A 16,822-nucleotide genomic window follows, 5' to 3' on the forward strand; every position below is an offset into this window, starting at 1 on the left:
TGCACTCTGCAGTAAATGTCCCAGAGCAGAAGGGTGTGAGCAGGGGGAGAGCCCGGGGGGCAGGCAGGGTGTGCATCTTGGCCCCAGGGGTGGATGTGGGTGCTGACGATGGGTCAGGCCCGAGCTTCCTCCTCTGACAGTAACTCTTCTCTCTGACCCCATCTTCCTGTCGGGGCTTCCTCTAAATCGTGCAGCTCTCAGTCCCTGAGACACGAGCCCTGAGAAACGGACTTTTCCAGGCCGGGCCCAACATGCAGCTGTTGCTGCTGCTGCTGCTCTGGGGGAGGGCAGGGGGCCAGGGCTACAAGCTGCAAGTGCAGAGGGTGGTGGAGGTGCAGGAGGGCCTGTGCGTCCTTGTGCCCTGCACAGTCTCCTACCCCCGGGACAGCTGGACCAGCTCCGACCCAGCTCATGGCTACTGGTTCCGGGACAGGCCGAAAGTACACGAGGATGCACTAGTGGCCACGAACAACCCAAATCGAGAAGTGCAGGGGGAGACCCGGGGCCGATTCCACCTCCTTGGGGACCCCAGGACTTACAACTGCTCCCTGGCCATCAGAGACGCACGGAGGGGGGACATGGGGATGTACTTCTTTAGGGTGGAGAGAGGACCTGTGGTGAGATATAGTTACACAAATAACCAGCTGTCGGTGCGTGTGACAGGTAAGGAGTGGGTCCAGGAGAGGACACAGGGGCTGGACCCTGAGTGGCCCTGGGGCAGGGCTGACCTGGACCCTTGCTCCTTGTCCTGGGGAGGGGCTGGGGGTAAACGAGGCTTGGCTTAGGGGAGCAGCTGGAGCAAGCCTGAGGCTCCTCTGGGGCTCACCTCGTCACCCCCTCCTCCTGGTCCTGCATCTCCCCCTCCCCTCACCAGCCCTGACCCACACGCCCGACGTCCAGATCCCAGGGACCCTCGAGGCCGGCCGCCCCAGCACCCTGACCTGCTCTGCGCCCTGGGCCTGTGAGCGGGGGACGCCCCCCACCTTCTCCTGGACTGGGGTCACCCTCACCGCCCTGGACCCCAGCACCCGCCTCTCCTCCGTGCTCACCCTCACCCCACGGCTCCAGGACCACGGCACCAACCTCACCTGCCAGGTGGCCTTCCCTGGAGCTGGGGTGACCGTGGAGAGGACCATCCAGCTCAACGTCTCCTGTGAGTGCTGGGCCAGGACGCGGGGTCCCTGTGGGCAGAGGGGGAGGAGGGTCAGGGCCTGGACACTGGGTGCTGGTCCCGGGATCTGGGCTGCCAGGGTGAGGGGTCATATGCCCCCTGCCCTGCTCCCCTCGCTGGCCCTGGGGTGGGGGCGCTCTCTCCCAGCCCTCCCACTGACGCGGGTCTGCCCGGCTCTGCCCAGACGCCCCTCAGAACCTGACCGTGGCCGTCGTCCAGGGAAACGGCACAGGTAGGACAGGCCTCCCCTCTGGGGGCTCGGGGTGGGGGCTCTGCCAGCTCAGGCCCCTCCTCAGCCTGCCCTCACCTCAGGCCCCTCGTCGGGGAGCCCAGGGCCCCTCCACCCGCAGACCCCATGGCGCTGGGAACCTGCCCCTCGACCCTCCCCCGTGGATCCCCCCTCGGCTCCAGGAGGACAGGGCAGCGCTGGCTTCCGCGGCCCCTCCTCACCCGCCTCAGGACCCCTTGGCCTCCTCTGTGACCCTCCCCCACAGCGTTTACTCAGGAGCTTTTGGAGACCTGGATGCTCCCAGGGTCACAGCTCAGATGCTCCGCGGAGTCTCGCTCCAGCCCCGCCCCCAGGAGCCCCGAGGTCCCCGGGTCCCCTGAGGCCCCGCGGGGGCGCCTGCTCGGCCCCGCCACGCACGGGCTCCAGCTCCGCTCGGGCCGAGGCGGCACGTTCCCGCCGGCACAGAGGCCGCCCCGAGTCCCCGTGACCTGCCCGCGCGGGTCTGTGGGGTCCTGCCTGAGGAGGGGTCAGGTCCCTGCAGTGAGGGCAGCGGCCAAGCTGGGCCCAGCGAGCTGCGCACGTGTCCACCAGCAGGGGGCGCCGCGGGGCTGCCTGGGCCTCAGCGCAGCAGGAGCAGAGGCTTCCCCCTGCTGGTCTGGGCGCAAGGTCCCTGAGCAGGAAGAGACGAGCTCCTTCCCGTCGTCCAGGGCCTGCGCGTCCTTCACCCGGGAACTCTGTCCCTCCTGGGCCTGGTTTTCTGCTCAGTGACTTGACTTTCATCGTTCACGTCGGGAGCTCCTCCCAAGTTAGAGGAACTGGTCTGTGGTGGGAGGAGCAGGGGCTTTTCCCAGCAGCCCACGCTCCTTCCTTCTTGGATAACGTGGTTTTTATGGCTATAGGGAGGGATTTCTTTCTGGAGTCAGTTGCTAAGCTTCTTTCATGGCCTCTGGTTTCTCCTGCTCTGAATTTATGAAATGAGCTCTCGCCATTTCCTCCCATGGCCTCATCCCTGAACTCCGGAATCCCCGTTCCCTCCAGGCTTGAGGGTCGGTTGGCTCTTCCCTGGCTGTGCCCTGGCCTTGGGCTTCTCTTTCTGTTCTTTTCCTCCTCCACACCCTCGCCCCCACTAGCGACCCCTGCTTGCCCTTCACCCCCATCACAGGCTGCCTCCTCCAGGAAGCCCTCCCAGACTTGCTGGTCCCTCTGACATTCCTACCTCCAGGGCTCGCCCAGCTCGAGTCCCTCATCACGACACATAGTGTGCTGTTCTGAGCACCTGTTTCCAGGACCCTGTCCCCACCAGACTGGGATTTTCTCACACCAGAGTCCCTCTCAGAGGCGCCTCATTAAATCAGGGACCTGAGCTCAGGTGAAGCCGTGAAGACAGGTCAAGGCCCTTCAGGGACAATCTGGGTTCTGAGTCGTCAGCAGGAGCAGCTCGGGGGGGCGTGGGGCCTGCAGCACCTGACTCCGGTGGGTGCTGTCAGGGCTTCCTGGGAAGCCTCAGCCCATCCTGCCTCCTGGGCCTTCCTGGAGAATCCAGCCCGCTGGGCTGGGCAGAGAGGAATCCAGGTCACGGGTGGGGAGAAGGCGCCTGACAAGCTCACCTCCCCTCTGGTTCCATCTTTCTGTCTCCACCTGTGTGTCTGCCTTCGTCCTCCCTCTCCCTCCCTCCCTCTCTCTCCCTCTCTCACTCTCCACCTCTTCCTCTCTCCCATGCTCCAGCATCCATATTCCTAGGAAACGGCTCATCACTCCCTGTCCAGGAGGGCCAGTCCCTGCGTTTCATCTGTGTCACCTACAGCAACCCCCCTGCCAGGCTGAGCTGGGCCTGGGGGAGCTTAATCCTGAGCCCCTCCCAGCCCTCGGACCCCGGGGTCCTGGAGCTGCCTCGCCTGCACGTCGGGGATGGAGGAAGATTCACCTGCCGAGCTGAGAACGCCCTGGGTGCCCAGCACGCCTCCGTGAGCCTCTCCCTCCCGAGTGAGTGAGGGCAGCTGGACTGCTCCTGTGCAGGGGGTCGGCAGGGGCTGGGGAGGAGAACAGCACCTGCCCTTCTTCCCGGCCTCCCAGCCGCTCCCAGCATCAAAGGGGAGTTCAGCTCTGGTCCTGGGCTGAGCTGCGAGGCCTGGAATTACCCTGGGCCCAGAGCGTCACCCCAGTCAGGGTGTAGGCGGATGAGGGAGAAGCCCAGGGGAGGAGGGGGGTCTTGGGGTAGCTGGGCTGTAGCCCGGATGGATGTGGGGAGGGGGTGCCAGGTCCTCACTTTGCAGGACCAGGACACGGGTGAGGCAAGTGAGGCACTCGTCTTGCACAAGATTTAAGGAGAAGCCCAAAGTTAATCAAGAGAATTAACACTGTAATGCAATATTTAAATAATAATAATAATGATGATGGACAAATATTGAACTTTTAGATAAAAATAGGATGCAGGACCTTCACTGTAAGACTCACTCGCATTACCCTAGTCCACGCCCATGTCAGGGCGCGGGGCTGGCAAACCCAAGTCGAGGGTCCTCCAGGAGGTCTGGGGAGAAGAGACCGCGTCTGGGAGGTGGATCCCCAGAAACCCCGTGTTTCTGCAGGGAAGGCGTGGCCCGACATCATGCTGGGGGCGGCGGGGGGAGCTGGCGCCACGGCCCTGCTCTTCGTCTCCTTCTTCTTCATCCTCACCAGGTGAGCACCAGCCGTGGGGCGGGAGGGAGAGGGCAAGGGCAGGCTGGCCACAGAGCCCCCCACCCAGAGCTGGAGGGACGAGGGTGGGTCAAGAGCCCGGAGCCAGGGCTCGAAGGAGGCTGAGGCGGAATCCCCGGGTGCCCGTTTCCCTCGCGCTCCGAGTCTGTCCCAAACCTCTGGCCCCGCTGAGCAGGAGCGGGGAGCCCGGGGAGCCCGTGTCCTCAGCAAGAGGGTGTCTGAGAATGCGCCACCCCTCTCCCACCTCTCGGTCTCCCTCCAGCCCCTGAAGAGGGAACCCGGGGACAGTCCACTCGCGGCACTCCCGTTGAGCCAGGCTGAAAAGCTCTTTGGTCTCTTTACTCAGAGCGAGGTCCTGCAGGAAGAGAGCAGCGGGACAGGCAGCAGTTGAGGCGGACGCGAGCGCAGTCCCGGGGTTCGTCTCTCAGGTGAGTGATGCGGGCATCCTGCCATCCAGAAGTTTTGGACACCTCCTCCAGGGCGGCCACCGGGATCGCCCTGCCTCGTATGCCCAAAGGTGCTTTCTTCCTCTCTCCGCCCTGTTCCCAGCTTTCCCCTCTGGATTTCCTGACATCACAGCAGTCCCTCCCCTTCTCTGAAGCCAGGCACCGAGGACTCCCCTCCCCTCTGTCCTCCCTTTCCTCTCCTACAGTTCTCTCTGTCTTGCCCACTTTCCTCCCTAAGAGCTGCTGGCACTGGTCTCCCTCCCCTTCCTGACCCTGTCGTTGCTGAGATCTCGTCATCCCTTTCTTGGAGTCCCTCGACCTCGCCTCCCCTGTGGTACACGCGTGACGGAGTGACGGTCCCCAAGCCGTAATTGTCCAGTTCCTCTGCCTTTTGAGCATCTGTTTAGCACCCACCCCCATTCTCTAGAGCAGGGAGGGTAATTTTTTTCTGTAAAGACCCAGCTGGTAACTATTTTTTAGCTCTGCGAGACCTAAGATCTCACGTCTACTGGTGGAGAGCAATCTATAAGCAAATGAGAATGGCTGTGTTCCAATAAAACTTTATTTACAAAAGCAGGAAGTGGGCTGGAGTTTGACCCATGGGCTGGAGCTTGCTGACCTCTGACCAAGAGAGAAAAGGCCAAATCCCTCGGCCTGGAGGAATTTGTTCTGGCCTCTTGGGCACCCCTCCGTTAGGCAAGAATTAGGGTGAGACAAGTGAGGCACAAAGTTTGTCTCAGGCACAACATTTAAGGGGGTGCCAAAAATCTCAGTAATTGACATAAATGATATTGTAATGCAATATTTTAAAAAATCAAAGCAAATGTAAAAAATCCAATATATCAACGTTTTACTTGATGGCAGGATCAGTCTATGTAAGCCAATTAAAAATGATTTAAGATCATCACTTAGTCAAGAGACACTTCCAATCCTGGCAGCAGTCTCAGTTGAAAATACGAGAAATAAAAAGAGTAGATTTTGAAAATATTATCGATGAGTTTATGAAATTATAATAAGTTCTGGTTTGGTTATACATAGAATATTTAAACTTAAAATAATGATTTAATGCACACCGATCTTCAGTTTCTCAATATTCTTTTCAACTATTTCAACGTTATGGAAAAAACGGCCATTAAAAATACGTAAAAACATTTATGTAGGAAGACACATTTTTCCTTTGGCCTCAGGTCCAATATGGCACTTTTACTAAACTTGGGTTTATTTAATTTTTTGATATTTTGTTCTCCAAGGATTTTTAAAGTAATTTTGATTTTTAAAAATATTGCATTCAAGTTTTTATTTGTTGCAACTGCTGGGATGTTTGGCGTCCTTTAAATTTTGCACTCAGGAAAAGTGCCTCACTCTCCTTACCCTAATCCCAGCCTGTCTCTCCAGCCCATCTCTTGCTGCTACCCGCCTAACACTCTGTGCTCTCTCCACACTGCACTTTTTACTGTTATCAACAGCAACGAGGCTTTTGTGCCTCTTGGTCTCTGCATGGGCTGTTCCTTCCTCCTAGACACCCTTCCCTCCCCATTTCACCCTTTCCTCCATTTCCATTGGAGGGTATTGAGCAGCAGAGGGGCCCACGTGCTTTCATTAATTCATTCATGCTGGGAATATTGTTGAGCATGTGCAAAGTCACAGACATGTAGATGCCAAGCACCCATCTATAAACGAAATGTTAAAAAATATTGCAGAGGAATGTAACCAACCAACCAAACAACAAGGATGCCAACAGCATGTAAAAGACAGGCGCTTTGGGGGAAACGCAGGGTCCGGCGAGTAAGGGGTGCTTGGGGGATGGCTGGTGGGTTTGGCTCGGGTGGTGGAGATGGAGCAGAGGCCCGAAGGGTGCCGGGGAGCCTGACCGTTATGCCTGAAGAGCGTTCCAGGCAGAGGGAACAGCAGGTGCAAAGGCGCAGGAGCAGGGGCATGACCGGTGAGTGGAGGAGACGCCAGGACGTCCGTGTGACTAGAGCAGAGGGAGGAACAGGCCAGCGAGCATGGAGTGAGTTTGGAGAAGTCGGGATGAGTGTAAATTGTGTCTGAACTCAGAGGCTGCTGTGGGTTTGTGGTTGAGCAGAAGAAGGTCCTGGTCAGCTTTCATTTTCACAGGATCCTTCTGCATATCAGAGCAAGAGCGGAAGGAGGGAGGGTGATCGGAAAGGAGGAAGGGGAAGCATCCCAGGCAGGAGATGGAAGTGGCCAGGACCCGGGTGGACACGATGAAGGTGGTGAGATGTTCTTGGATTCTGAGTGAATTCTGAAGGATTGGGGTGGGGTATGAGCAAGAGAGAAAGATCACAGATGACCCCCAGATTTTTACCATGAGCAGTGGAAGAATGGAGGTACCAACCATTGGGATTGGGAAGATTGCAGGAAGAAGACATTTGGGGAGAAAATGGGAAGTTCGGTTTGAGCATGTCGCATTTTGCTTGCCGTTTGGGAAGGAGTGGAGATGCCAAGTCCACCATTGGATCAATGTCTATAGGTGAGGGGAAGGGAACAGGCTGAAGTACGGATGTGGGAGCCATCAGCCTATAGGCAAAATGAAGCCAAGATAATGGACAAGATCACAAAGCAAAATTGAGAAGATACGCGTTCAGGGATGCACCAAAGTTTAGGGGCCAAGGAGATGGGCACAACCAGCAAAGGAGCTTCCAGCGAGGTCAAAAGAACCTGGAAGAGTATGATGGTCTGGAGCAAGTCAAGAGGGGCTTTCGTTTAGGGAAGGCACTCGCTGGACCATATGCTGCTGCAAGTCCAGAAAGATGAGGACTGAGAGATGACTGTCAGAGTTTGCCAGAGCTGCTATGACAAATACCCATGGGTTGTCCCAAACAGTGGGAATTTATGGACTCCCAGTTTTGAGGGTAAGATCAGTCTGGAATCTAGATATTGGCAACGCTTGCTTTCTCTCCAAAGACCGTAGAATTCTGGTGTTGGCTGCCAGCCATCCTTGGTATTCTTGTCTTTTCCACCACATGGCCATGTCCTCTCCTTTCTCTTTGGGTTCCCACTGACTTCTGCTTCTCACTCCTTTCTGTGGCTTTCTCTTTACAAAATCCCCAGCAATCTGGATTAAGACCCACCCTCATTTAATTGGGCCACACCTTAACTCAAAATAACACCTTCAAGAGGTACTATTTACATGGGCTCGCATGCACAGGAATGTTTAAGATTAAGATTAAGGACCTATCCAAGTTGGGGTACATAATTCAATCCACCACAGTGACGATCTGAATTTAGCTGAGTGGAGGTCACTGGCCATCTTTTTTCATAAGATTTATTTATTCATTCATTCATTCATTTCTCCCCGCCCCCTAGTTGTTTTATACTTGCCGTGTTTGTTCATCTTCTTTGTTTCTTTAGGAGGTACCAGGAACTGAATCCAGGACCTCTGATATGGGGGGAGGTCCTTAATCACTTAAGCCACCTCTGTTCCCTGCTTTTTTTGTTGTTGTTATGCCTCTCATTATGTTTTTTTCTTGTGTCTCTTGTTGTGTCATCTTGCCATACCTGCCCGTCGCATCAGCTCACTGTCTTGCTCTTCCTCTTCAGGAGGCACTGGGAACCTCTGTTCCCTGCTTTGTTTTCCTCTTGTGTCTCTTATTGTGTCATCTTGTTGTGTCAGCTTGCCACAACTGCCTGTCATGCCAGCTCACTGTCTTCTTTAAGAGGCGCCATGAGCCAAACCAAGGGCCTCCCATGTGGTGGTGGAAGCGCAATCGTTTGAGCCGTATCCACTTCCCTGGCCATCTTGATAACAGCAGTGTTGAAAAGAGGTGTGTGCATGTGTCTGAGAATCTTAATTTGAATAGTCAAGAGAATGGGAGGAATGAAAATGGACAGTAAGGAAAGTGAGCTGAAGAGGCACATGCCATCTCTCCTAAGCAGCATTGGTCACTCTCCACTGTGAGAGACTGTGTTAGTTTCCTCTTGCTGCTGTAACAAACTACCAGAAACGTAGTGGCTTAAAGCAACATACATTTGCCAGCTTACATTTCTGGAGGTTGGAAGTCCGAAATGGGTTTCTTTAAATTCAAGGTGTTGGCAGAGCTATGCTCTTTCTGAAGCTCTAGGGCAGACTCTGTTTCCTTGCCCTTTTGAGCGTCTAGAAACTGCTTTCCTTAACTCATGACTCCTTCCTCCATCTTCAAGGCCAGTTGTGTAGCATCTTCCAATCTCTCCCTCACTCTGACATTAACCCTCTTGCCTCCCTCTTTCACTTAGAAGGATGCTGGGCCCACCCAGATAATCCAGGATAATCTCCCCATATCAAAATCCTTAACTTAATCACACCTGAAAGTCCCTTTGGCCATGTGTGGTGGATTGAACTGTGTAGCCCAGTTTGCACGTGTTCTTCGTCTTGGTCCATAGTGTGGTGAGTGTGAACCCATTGTAAAGAGGATCTCTTCAAAATGTTACATCAGTCAAGCTGTGGCCCAGCGGAATCAGGTTGGGCTTTAATTGGATTACTGGAGTCCTTTGAGGGCAGAGTAAGAGTCAGACAGAGAAGCCACAGGGAGCAGCCAGAAGCTGGAAGAGAAAGGAGAAGACGCCGCCAGGTGCGTGGCCAAGTGACAGACAAGCCCAGGACCAAGGATTGCCGGTAGCCACAGTCTTCTGGAAGAGATCATTGCCTTGCTGATGCCTCAATTTTGGATTTCTCCTAGCCTCAAAACCATGAGCCAATAGATTCCCATTGCTCAAACCAACTCGCAGCATGGTATTTGTTTTAGCAGCTGGGAAACTAAAACACCGTGTAAGGTAACGTAGTCACAGGCTCCAGGCCTTCGAACTTGGACATCTCTTTGGGGAGAGGGTTTCCTTATTCATCGACCATAGGGACTCACTTAATGCCTTCACTGGCTTGTGCTCCCACCACCACCCCAGCCACCAAACTCTGAACCGCCCAAGATCAGGCAGCAGATCTAGGTCAAGGCCCTGTACTTCTTTCTGACTTGCCCTGTTCTTGCCCATCACATCACAATTTGCGATTAGACATTTATGTGTTTGGAGGCTTGTTTATTGTAGTTCCCTCAATTAAAGGGTGAGCTGCAAGAGCCCATGCCCATCATCCACATCCACCGTGGTCTGTCCACCTGCCAGCAGCTCAGGACCTCACACACAGGCGCCCTCAGCAGGACACCCGGCTTTGGAGTCAGAGAGAGCTGGGTTGGCTCCTGACTCCATCCTGATCGGATGCGTGAGCTTGGGCAAGCTTCGTCCATGCCTCAGCCTCAGTTTCCATATCCTTAAATGGAGATAATAATAGTATTTCTTTTATGGAGTGCAGTGGGTCAAATGGTACCCCCTCCCTGGCCCCCCAAAAAGGATATATCCAACTGGGGCCTTATTTGGAAAAAAATATCTTTGTAGATGTAATTGAACTAAGGATTTTGAGATTATCCTGGATTAGGGTGAGCGCTAGCTCCCAAGACAAGTGTCCTTAGAAGAGAAGAGAAGGGGAGAAGGCAGACGGCTGTGTGAAGACCCAGCAGATCCAGGGCGATGCTGCCACAAGCCAAGCCACACCTGGAACTCCCAGAAGCTGCAAGAGGAGAGCGAGGGTTCTCCTCTAGGGACTCGGAGGGAGATGGACCTGCTGGCACTTGAGTTTCAGATTCCTGGCCTCCAGAACTGTGAGGCAATCAATTTCTGATGTTTGAAGCCATGCAGTGTGTGGTAGTGTGTTAGGATGGCTCCAGGAAAGTTGCATGGAGTTTTTGGGGGATGTCAGTGATATTAGCAAGTGCCAAATGAGGTGCTCACTGAGAATGAGCTATTCAGGGAAAGAATGAAGGATGTCTTAGAAAATGCACGTGAGCTGAATGGATAAGGCATTTGTGGGTTCCCCGGCCTTCGCCCATCCCAGTGTCCTCCTCTGACCCCTTCCTCTCTCCCTCTGCTCAGGATCACCTGACTGAATCCAGGGCAGATGCCGCCCCCTGCCCTTCTCCCCTAGTGGTGGCTGCCCCCTCCCCAGAGGAGGGAGAAGAACTCCAATATGCGTCCCTGAGCTTTCAGGGGAAGAAGCCGAGGCACGTGCAGGAACAGGAGGCCGAGGGCTGTGAGTACTCAGAGATCGCAATCCACAAGTGAGGAATGGCGAGAAAGCCTTGGCTTCAGGGATCACCGCCGCCTCGGAGGAGGTCAGGGGCTGACTCTTGTGGTAAACGCCCCCTAGGCTGGGCAGGAAGCTCTAAGTACAGAGGAAAGGACACAGGTTTTGGCATCCAAGGGTTTTGAATCGCACCCTTCCCCTTACTAAGTGACAGACACAGCTCTACCTCTCTGTGCCTCAGTTTCCTGGTTTGCAAATCAGGGATGCAAGAGACAAAGATTAGTTTAGTTTTCACATAAAGGAAGAAACTATTAATTAATGTAATCTGGCAGCTTACTGCCTCAGGCTCCCACTCCCAGGTTAAGCAGGAACAAAGGAAACCAACTTAAGCCAGTCCTATAGGCAGTAAAAAAGATGCCCAAGAAAGAGCTAAGTCAATGCCAGCTCAGCACTAAGTCCCATTCCTTATTTGGCAAAGGGGAGCAGATAAAAGCTAAAATGGTTGGAATGTGGTGGGGGAAGTGGTTAATCACAAACTTTTGCACAGAAAAGTTAGATCTTCTCGGATAGGCTGTAACCTCTGAAGTATCCAGTCTATGGAGAAACAGAGGAAGGGCTTGCGTGCTAGGCTTAGGGGTATAAATTGTGCCATTTTTCTTTGTTCGGGGCATCAGCCATGTTTTCTGGTTGTGTGCCCCTTCTTGTAAGACTGAGAATAAATTCTTTTCTTCTCCACAATCGGGTGAGCCTTATTTTCTTCCAGAAGAAGATTTCTTACAGCTTGGGGGCTCACCCGGGATTCTGAAACTTCAGAGAGGGGACCCCTGGGTGGACCATGAGGAGTCACGCCCTGCTATTTAAACGGTCTTGGACTCTACCCGTGGGGCCTCACCTCTGGCAGCCAAGAGGTCCGAGAACAGATGCTTAGATCTGCTGATTGTGGATGAGAAAAAGGGAAAGGAAAACCTGCCTCTCGTTGACCAGGTGACTCCATGCATGGACCAAGGTAAAAACAAAGGCTACTAAGTATTACCTTGGTGGTTGGGAATTCTGATGAGTCTGAGGTTCACTGTATGTGCATGAGACACATGACGTATGGCATGAAGTGAGTGTGGAGTCCCAATTTGCATTTCCCTTCTCCAGTGAGGGAAAGCGCCGGATATGGACAAAGCAAAAGATTCGAGAGAAAGAGACCCAGACAAGATTCAGAGTGGGAAATAGAGGCGGTCAGTGGAATGGGAAAAAGGGGAAGGGGTATCTGTAGGATCCCCTGGAGACATTCCTCCAGATAGTCCATTAGGGAGGATGTTAAGGCATTGGACTGATAGTGATTAGACCAAGGGAAAAGACAAGAAGAAAATGATTAAATACTGCTGTTGTATCTGGACCAAGGAAAGTATTTTACTGCCTGATGTATTCTGGTCAAAATACGGGGCAGATGAGGATTACCTTTGTGCTGACCTTGTACTATAAGTTAGTGGAAGAACACCCTTCTCCAAAGAAGAGTCTGACTATGCCGTGTGCTGGTTAAAGGGAAAGGGGGCCACTTTCTATCCTATGAAAGCTGAAAATCTAGACCCTGAGACTAAGCTTGGAGAGACTAAGGCTGCAAAAAGAAAAGCTGTAGAAACTAAACCCTGGGACCCCTGTCTAATCTCCCTCCTCCTTATGTTCCCCCTCCCCTCCCAGGAGAAGGGCTGTTAGATTTGGAGGGCCCGATAGAACCCATTGTAAACCCTGGGAAACCGGAAAATCAAGTGGGGCCAACAGCCCTACTGGTTACAACCCACCAACAGCCGAGGAAAGAATTGGAACAGTGTAAGAAAGATACACAAAATTTCCCACTCCCCAGAGCACCTGAGGAGAAGAGAGTGAAAGAACAAAACTCCACTGAGCCTTTGTATCCACTGAGAGAAGTACCCATGGGGCCAGGGGAGATTGGCTATGTAAATGGCCCACTGACAAGTACGGAAGTAAGGAACTTCAAAAAGGAGATGAAATCTCTAATGGAAGATCCAGTGGGGCTGGCTGAACAAGTAGATCAATTCCTAGGTCCTAGTTTATACACATGGCCTGAATTTATGTCCATATGAATATCCTCTTTATGGGAGAAGAAAGAGGAACGGTGCGGAGGGCAGCTATGAAGGAGTGGGAAAGGCAGCATCCACCTGGACGGGGGTAATGGCAGCAGAACAGAAGTTCCCAAACACGGACCCTAATTGGGATAATAACGACCTGGGGGACAGAGCACAAATGAAAGATCTTAGAGACCTCATTCTACAGGGGATCAGATTGGCTGTACCCAAATCTCAAAACTTGAATAAGGCCATTGAAGTAGCCCAGGAGGATGAAACTCCCTCTGCTTACCTGCAATGATTGATGGACCAAGCGAAAAAATATTCAGGGATGGACCCTGATGATCCTGTGGCTCAGGGAATGTTAAAAGTCAGCTATGTGAAAGGGTCTTGGCCTGACATTCAGAAGAAGATTCGGAAAATAGAAGGATGGATGGATAAGCCATTGGAAGAGTTATTGAGAGAGTCCCAGAAAGTGTTTTCAAGGAGAGAAGAGGAAAAGCAGAAACAGAAAGCAAAGGTTGTGATAAGCAGTTTCTCAAAAGGTTAGGAAACGGTTGGAGAGGAGTAGGGGAGAGAACAGGCAGAGGTGAGATAAAGATGCAAAATGGGCTTATTTAGAAAATGGGACAAGGAGAATGAAAGGCTCTGCAGGGTGCTATCACTGTGGGAGGCCTGGTCATTTCAAAAGGGAATGCCTGAGTTTAAAGAAAGAGAGTCCGGGTAATCCCACCCATGAATTTTGAGGATTAGGGGGTCTGAGGCTCCTCACTTCTGAAGCCCACCAGGAGCCTTTAGTAAATCTAATGGTTGGCCCATATCAGGAAGAAATTACATTTCTAGTGGACACTGGTGCAGCCCCATCCTCTGTGACTTATCTTCCCAGAGGAAGCAAACTCTCTGGCAGTTCCCTTACAGTCTCAGGGGTAAAAGGAGAAGATTTTGAGGTCCCCATTCTTTCTCCCACTAATACTTGTTGGGAAGACAATTAAATTGTAAGCCCTTTGTTGGGAGTAATTTGTTGGGAAGGGACTTAATAGCATTCATGGGTTTGGATTTGGAAGTAAGCAATGGGCAGATAGAGGTAGTCTTAGCCATGCTCACTGAAGAAGATGAAAAAGATATCAGAGAGGAAGTGTGGATGAGAGAAGGGAATAGAGGGGATTTGCAGGTACCCCTTATTAAAATCAAATTAAAAAAGGAAGGGGAAATTATTTGTTGAAGACAACATCCCGTTCCACTTAAGGGGAGGTAGGGACTTCAACCCATCATCGAAGGCCTCCTTCAGGATGGACTCTTGGAGCCCTGCATGTCTCCCTTCAATTCTCCTATCTTGCCCATTCAGAAGTTGGAGGTTGGTACAGGATCTAAGGGCCATTAATCAAATCATTCATGTTCAACACCCAGTAGTCCCAAATCCATACACTCCCCTTAGTAAGATCCCCTGCCATCATAAATGGTTTAGTGTAATAGATCTAAAGGATGCCTTTTGAACCTGTCCCCTTGATCCAGAGAGTAGAGACTTATTTGCCTTTGAGAGGGAGGATCCTCTACAGGAAGAAAACAGCCCTGTAGGTGGACAGTTTTACCCCAAGGCTTCACAGAATCCCCCAACCTCTTTGGGCAGGAACTGAAAAAGTATTGGAGAAATTTGCAGTCCTATCTGAAATTTCCCTTTTATAATATGTAGATGATATGCTTTTATCAGGTGAAGAAAGGCAGATAGTGGTCCGAACTACAAACAGCTTATTGAATTTCCTGGGAGATTAAGGGCTAAGAGTGTCAAAAAGTAAACTACAATTTGTAGAAAAGGAAATAAAATACCTGGGTGATCTCATTAGCAAGGGAAGGAGGAAGATAAATTCAGAAAACATTCAAGCAATTACTGAATTTCCTCTTCCCTGGACAAAAAGAGAACTAGGAAGATTTTTGGGACTGGTAGGATATTGTAAATTATGGATAGATTCTTATGCATCCCAAACCAAGGGGTTATACCAAAAACTGTTGGAGGAGGAGCCTGACAAATTAGAATGGAAGGCAGAGGAAGTAAAGGTCTTAGAGGGTCTCAAACGGGCATTGGTGCAAGCCCCTGTTCTAGTCCTCCCTTCCCTTGAAAAACTTTTCCATCTGCTTGTTACAATAGATAAGGGGGAAGCTTTGGGAGTCCTAACCCAGATCTGGGGAGACCAAAGGAAGCCTGTGGCCCTCCTTTCCAGAATCCTGGACTCTGTCACCAGGGGATGGCCAGGGTGTGCTCAGGCCGTGGCAGCAACTGCTCTCTTAGTAGAAGAAAGCAGGACACTGACCTTTGGAGGGGCCTTAGTTGTCAGCACCCCTCATCAGGTCAGGACTATTTTGTCTCAAAAAGCAGGAAGATGGTTAACAGATTTCTGAATTCTAAAATATAAGGCAATTCTAATGGAAAAAGATGATTTAATACTGGCAATTGACCATAGTCTGAACCCAGCTTCTTTCCTCTGGGAAGGTTCCAACCAGTTAGAAATTCCTGAACATGATCGTTTAGACTTAATTCAACACCAAACCCGAGTCCGGCCTTACCTAGGGGACCTTCCCTTACATTTGGGGGAAAAATTGTTCACAGATGGGTCTTCTAGAGTCCTGGAAGGAAAAAGGCACAATGGCTATACTGTTGTTAATAGACTAACTTGTGAGGTGAAAGAAGCTGGCCGAATGCCCAATGATTGGTCAGCTCAAACTTGTGAGCTGTGTGCATTGAATTAAGCCCTTAAATTGTTCGAGGAAAAAGATGGTACAGTCTACACAGATTCTAAATATGCCTTTGGCGTGGTCCACATCTTTGGAAAATTTTGGGAAGAAAGGGGATTGATGAATAGCAGAGGGAAGGAATTAGCCCATGTGGAACTGGTAAAACAAGTGTTAGCCAGTCTGCTCTTACCAAGGGAAATATCGTGGTACATATTAATGGGCATCAGAAATAACATAATTTTGAAGCAAAAGGCAACAGATTGGCTGATGAGAAGGCCAAAGAGGCTTCCCTCTCTTCCCCTCTGGAACTGATGGTCCTGATACCCTCCATCCCCAAAGAAATTGGAATCCCTGTATTCCCTGAAAAGGAAGTAAAAGAACTAGAGCAACTGGGGGCAACCTTAGATAGCCAAGGGAGTGGCTCCTCCCAGATGGCCCAGTAAATGTTAAATAAGCAAATAATGAGGGAAGTACTAGCAGTTTTACACCAAGGGAGTCGCTGGGGAGTACAGGCCATGTGTGACCTGGTCCTCAAGCATTTTGGGTGTAGGGGCCTTTATACTATAGCCAAACAAGTAAGGGAATGGTGCATAATCTGTCAGAAAGTTAATAAGAAAGTTTTAAGAAAGCAAGTGCCAGGGAGGAGGGAGCCTGACCTCAGACCATTCCAGAGCACTCAGGTTGATCATACTGAAATGCCCCCTGTAGGTCAACTGAAGTATGTTCTGGTTATTGTGGATCACCTGACAGGGTGGGTAGAAGCATACCCTCTTGCTTCAGCTACAGCATCAGGGACTTCAAAAATCATCCTTGAACAAATCATTCCCCAATACGGGTTAGTAGAAAACAGAGATTTCAGACAATGGCAGTCACTTTACATCCAGAGTGTCGCAAAATATTATGCAGGGTCTAGGTGTCACATGAAACTTCTGTACATCCTGGCACCTGCCATCCTCAGGGAAAGTGGAAAGAGTGAACCAAACCTTAAAAAATAAAAATCTCTCTAAGTTGGTCTTAGAAACCAAATTACCATTGGTTAAATGTTTACCTATAGCTCTGTTAAGAATCCAAGCTGCCCCTAGGAGGGAAGTGGGAATTTCTCCTTATGAAATGCTTTTTGGTCTGCCCTTCCCTGGGCAGTCTGGAGAACTCCCCTCCTTTGAGTTGAAGGATCTCTTTCTTCAAAATTATATACTGGCCTTGTCTTCTACTTTGTCATCCCTAATGTTGTAGAAGTTGAGAGAGGTTCAATTATTTGCATATAGAAAGGCCAGGACTCAGGAATGATTTTGAGAAGGAAAAATGGTTTGTTGATGGCCAGCCAGACTTGGGAGCTTTCTGTTTCAAACCTGAGCCCCAAACAAGAATTTTGAGTTCCCTTTATACAGAGAGGAAGGGCCAAATCATTGT

At 51.3% G+C, this 16,822-nt stretch overlaps 1 protein-coding gene across 1 annotated transcript; it reads left to right on the plus strand.

The window, feature by feature from the left end:
- Positions 1-251: 251 nt before the first annotated feature.
- LOC101420852 (sialic acid-binding Ig-like lectin 8) lies at positions 252-11,348 on the plus strand. Its single transcript, XM_004447403.3, has 7 exons — positions 252-663; positions 875-1,153; positions 1,356-1,403; positions 3,126-3,383; positions 3,986-4,076; positions 4,441-4,522; positions 10,460-11,348. Exons 1-7 carry the CDS (start codon positions 252-254, stop codon positions 10,646-10,648), a joined length of 1,359 nt encoding a protein of 452 aa, XP_004447460.1. The 3' UTR covers positions 10,649-11,348.
- Positions 11,349-16,822: the final 5,474 nt, after the last annotated feature.

The sequence above is a fragment of the Dasypus novemcinctus genome, chromosome 18, assembly GCF_030445035.2.
Source record: "Dasypus novemcinctus isolate mDasNov1 chromosome 18, mDasNov1.1.hap2, whole genome shotgun sequence".
Classification (NCBI taxonomy): Eukaryota; Metazoa; Chordata; class Mammalia; order Cingulata; family Dasypodidae; genus Dasypus; species Dasypus novemcinctus.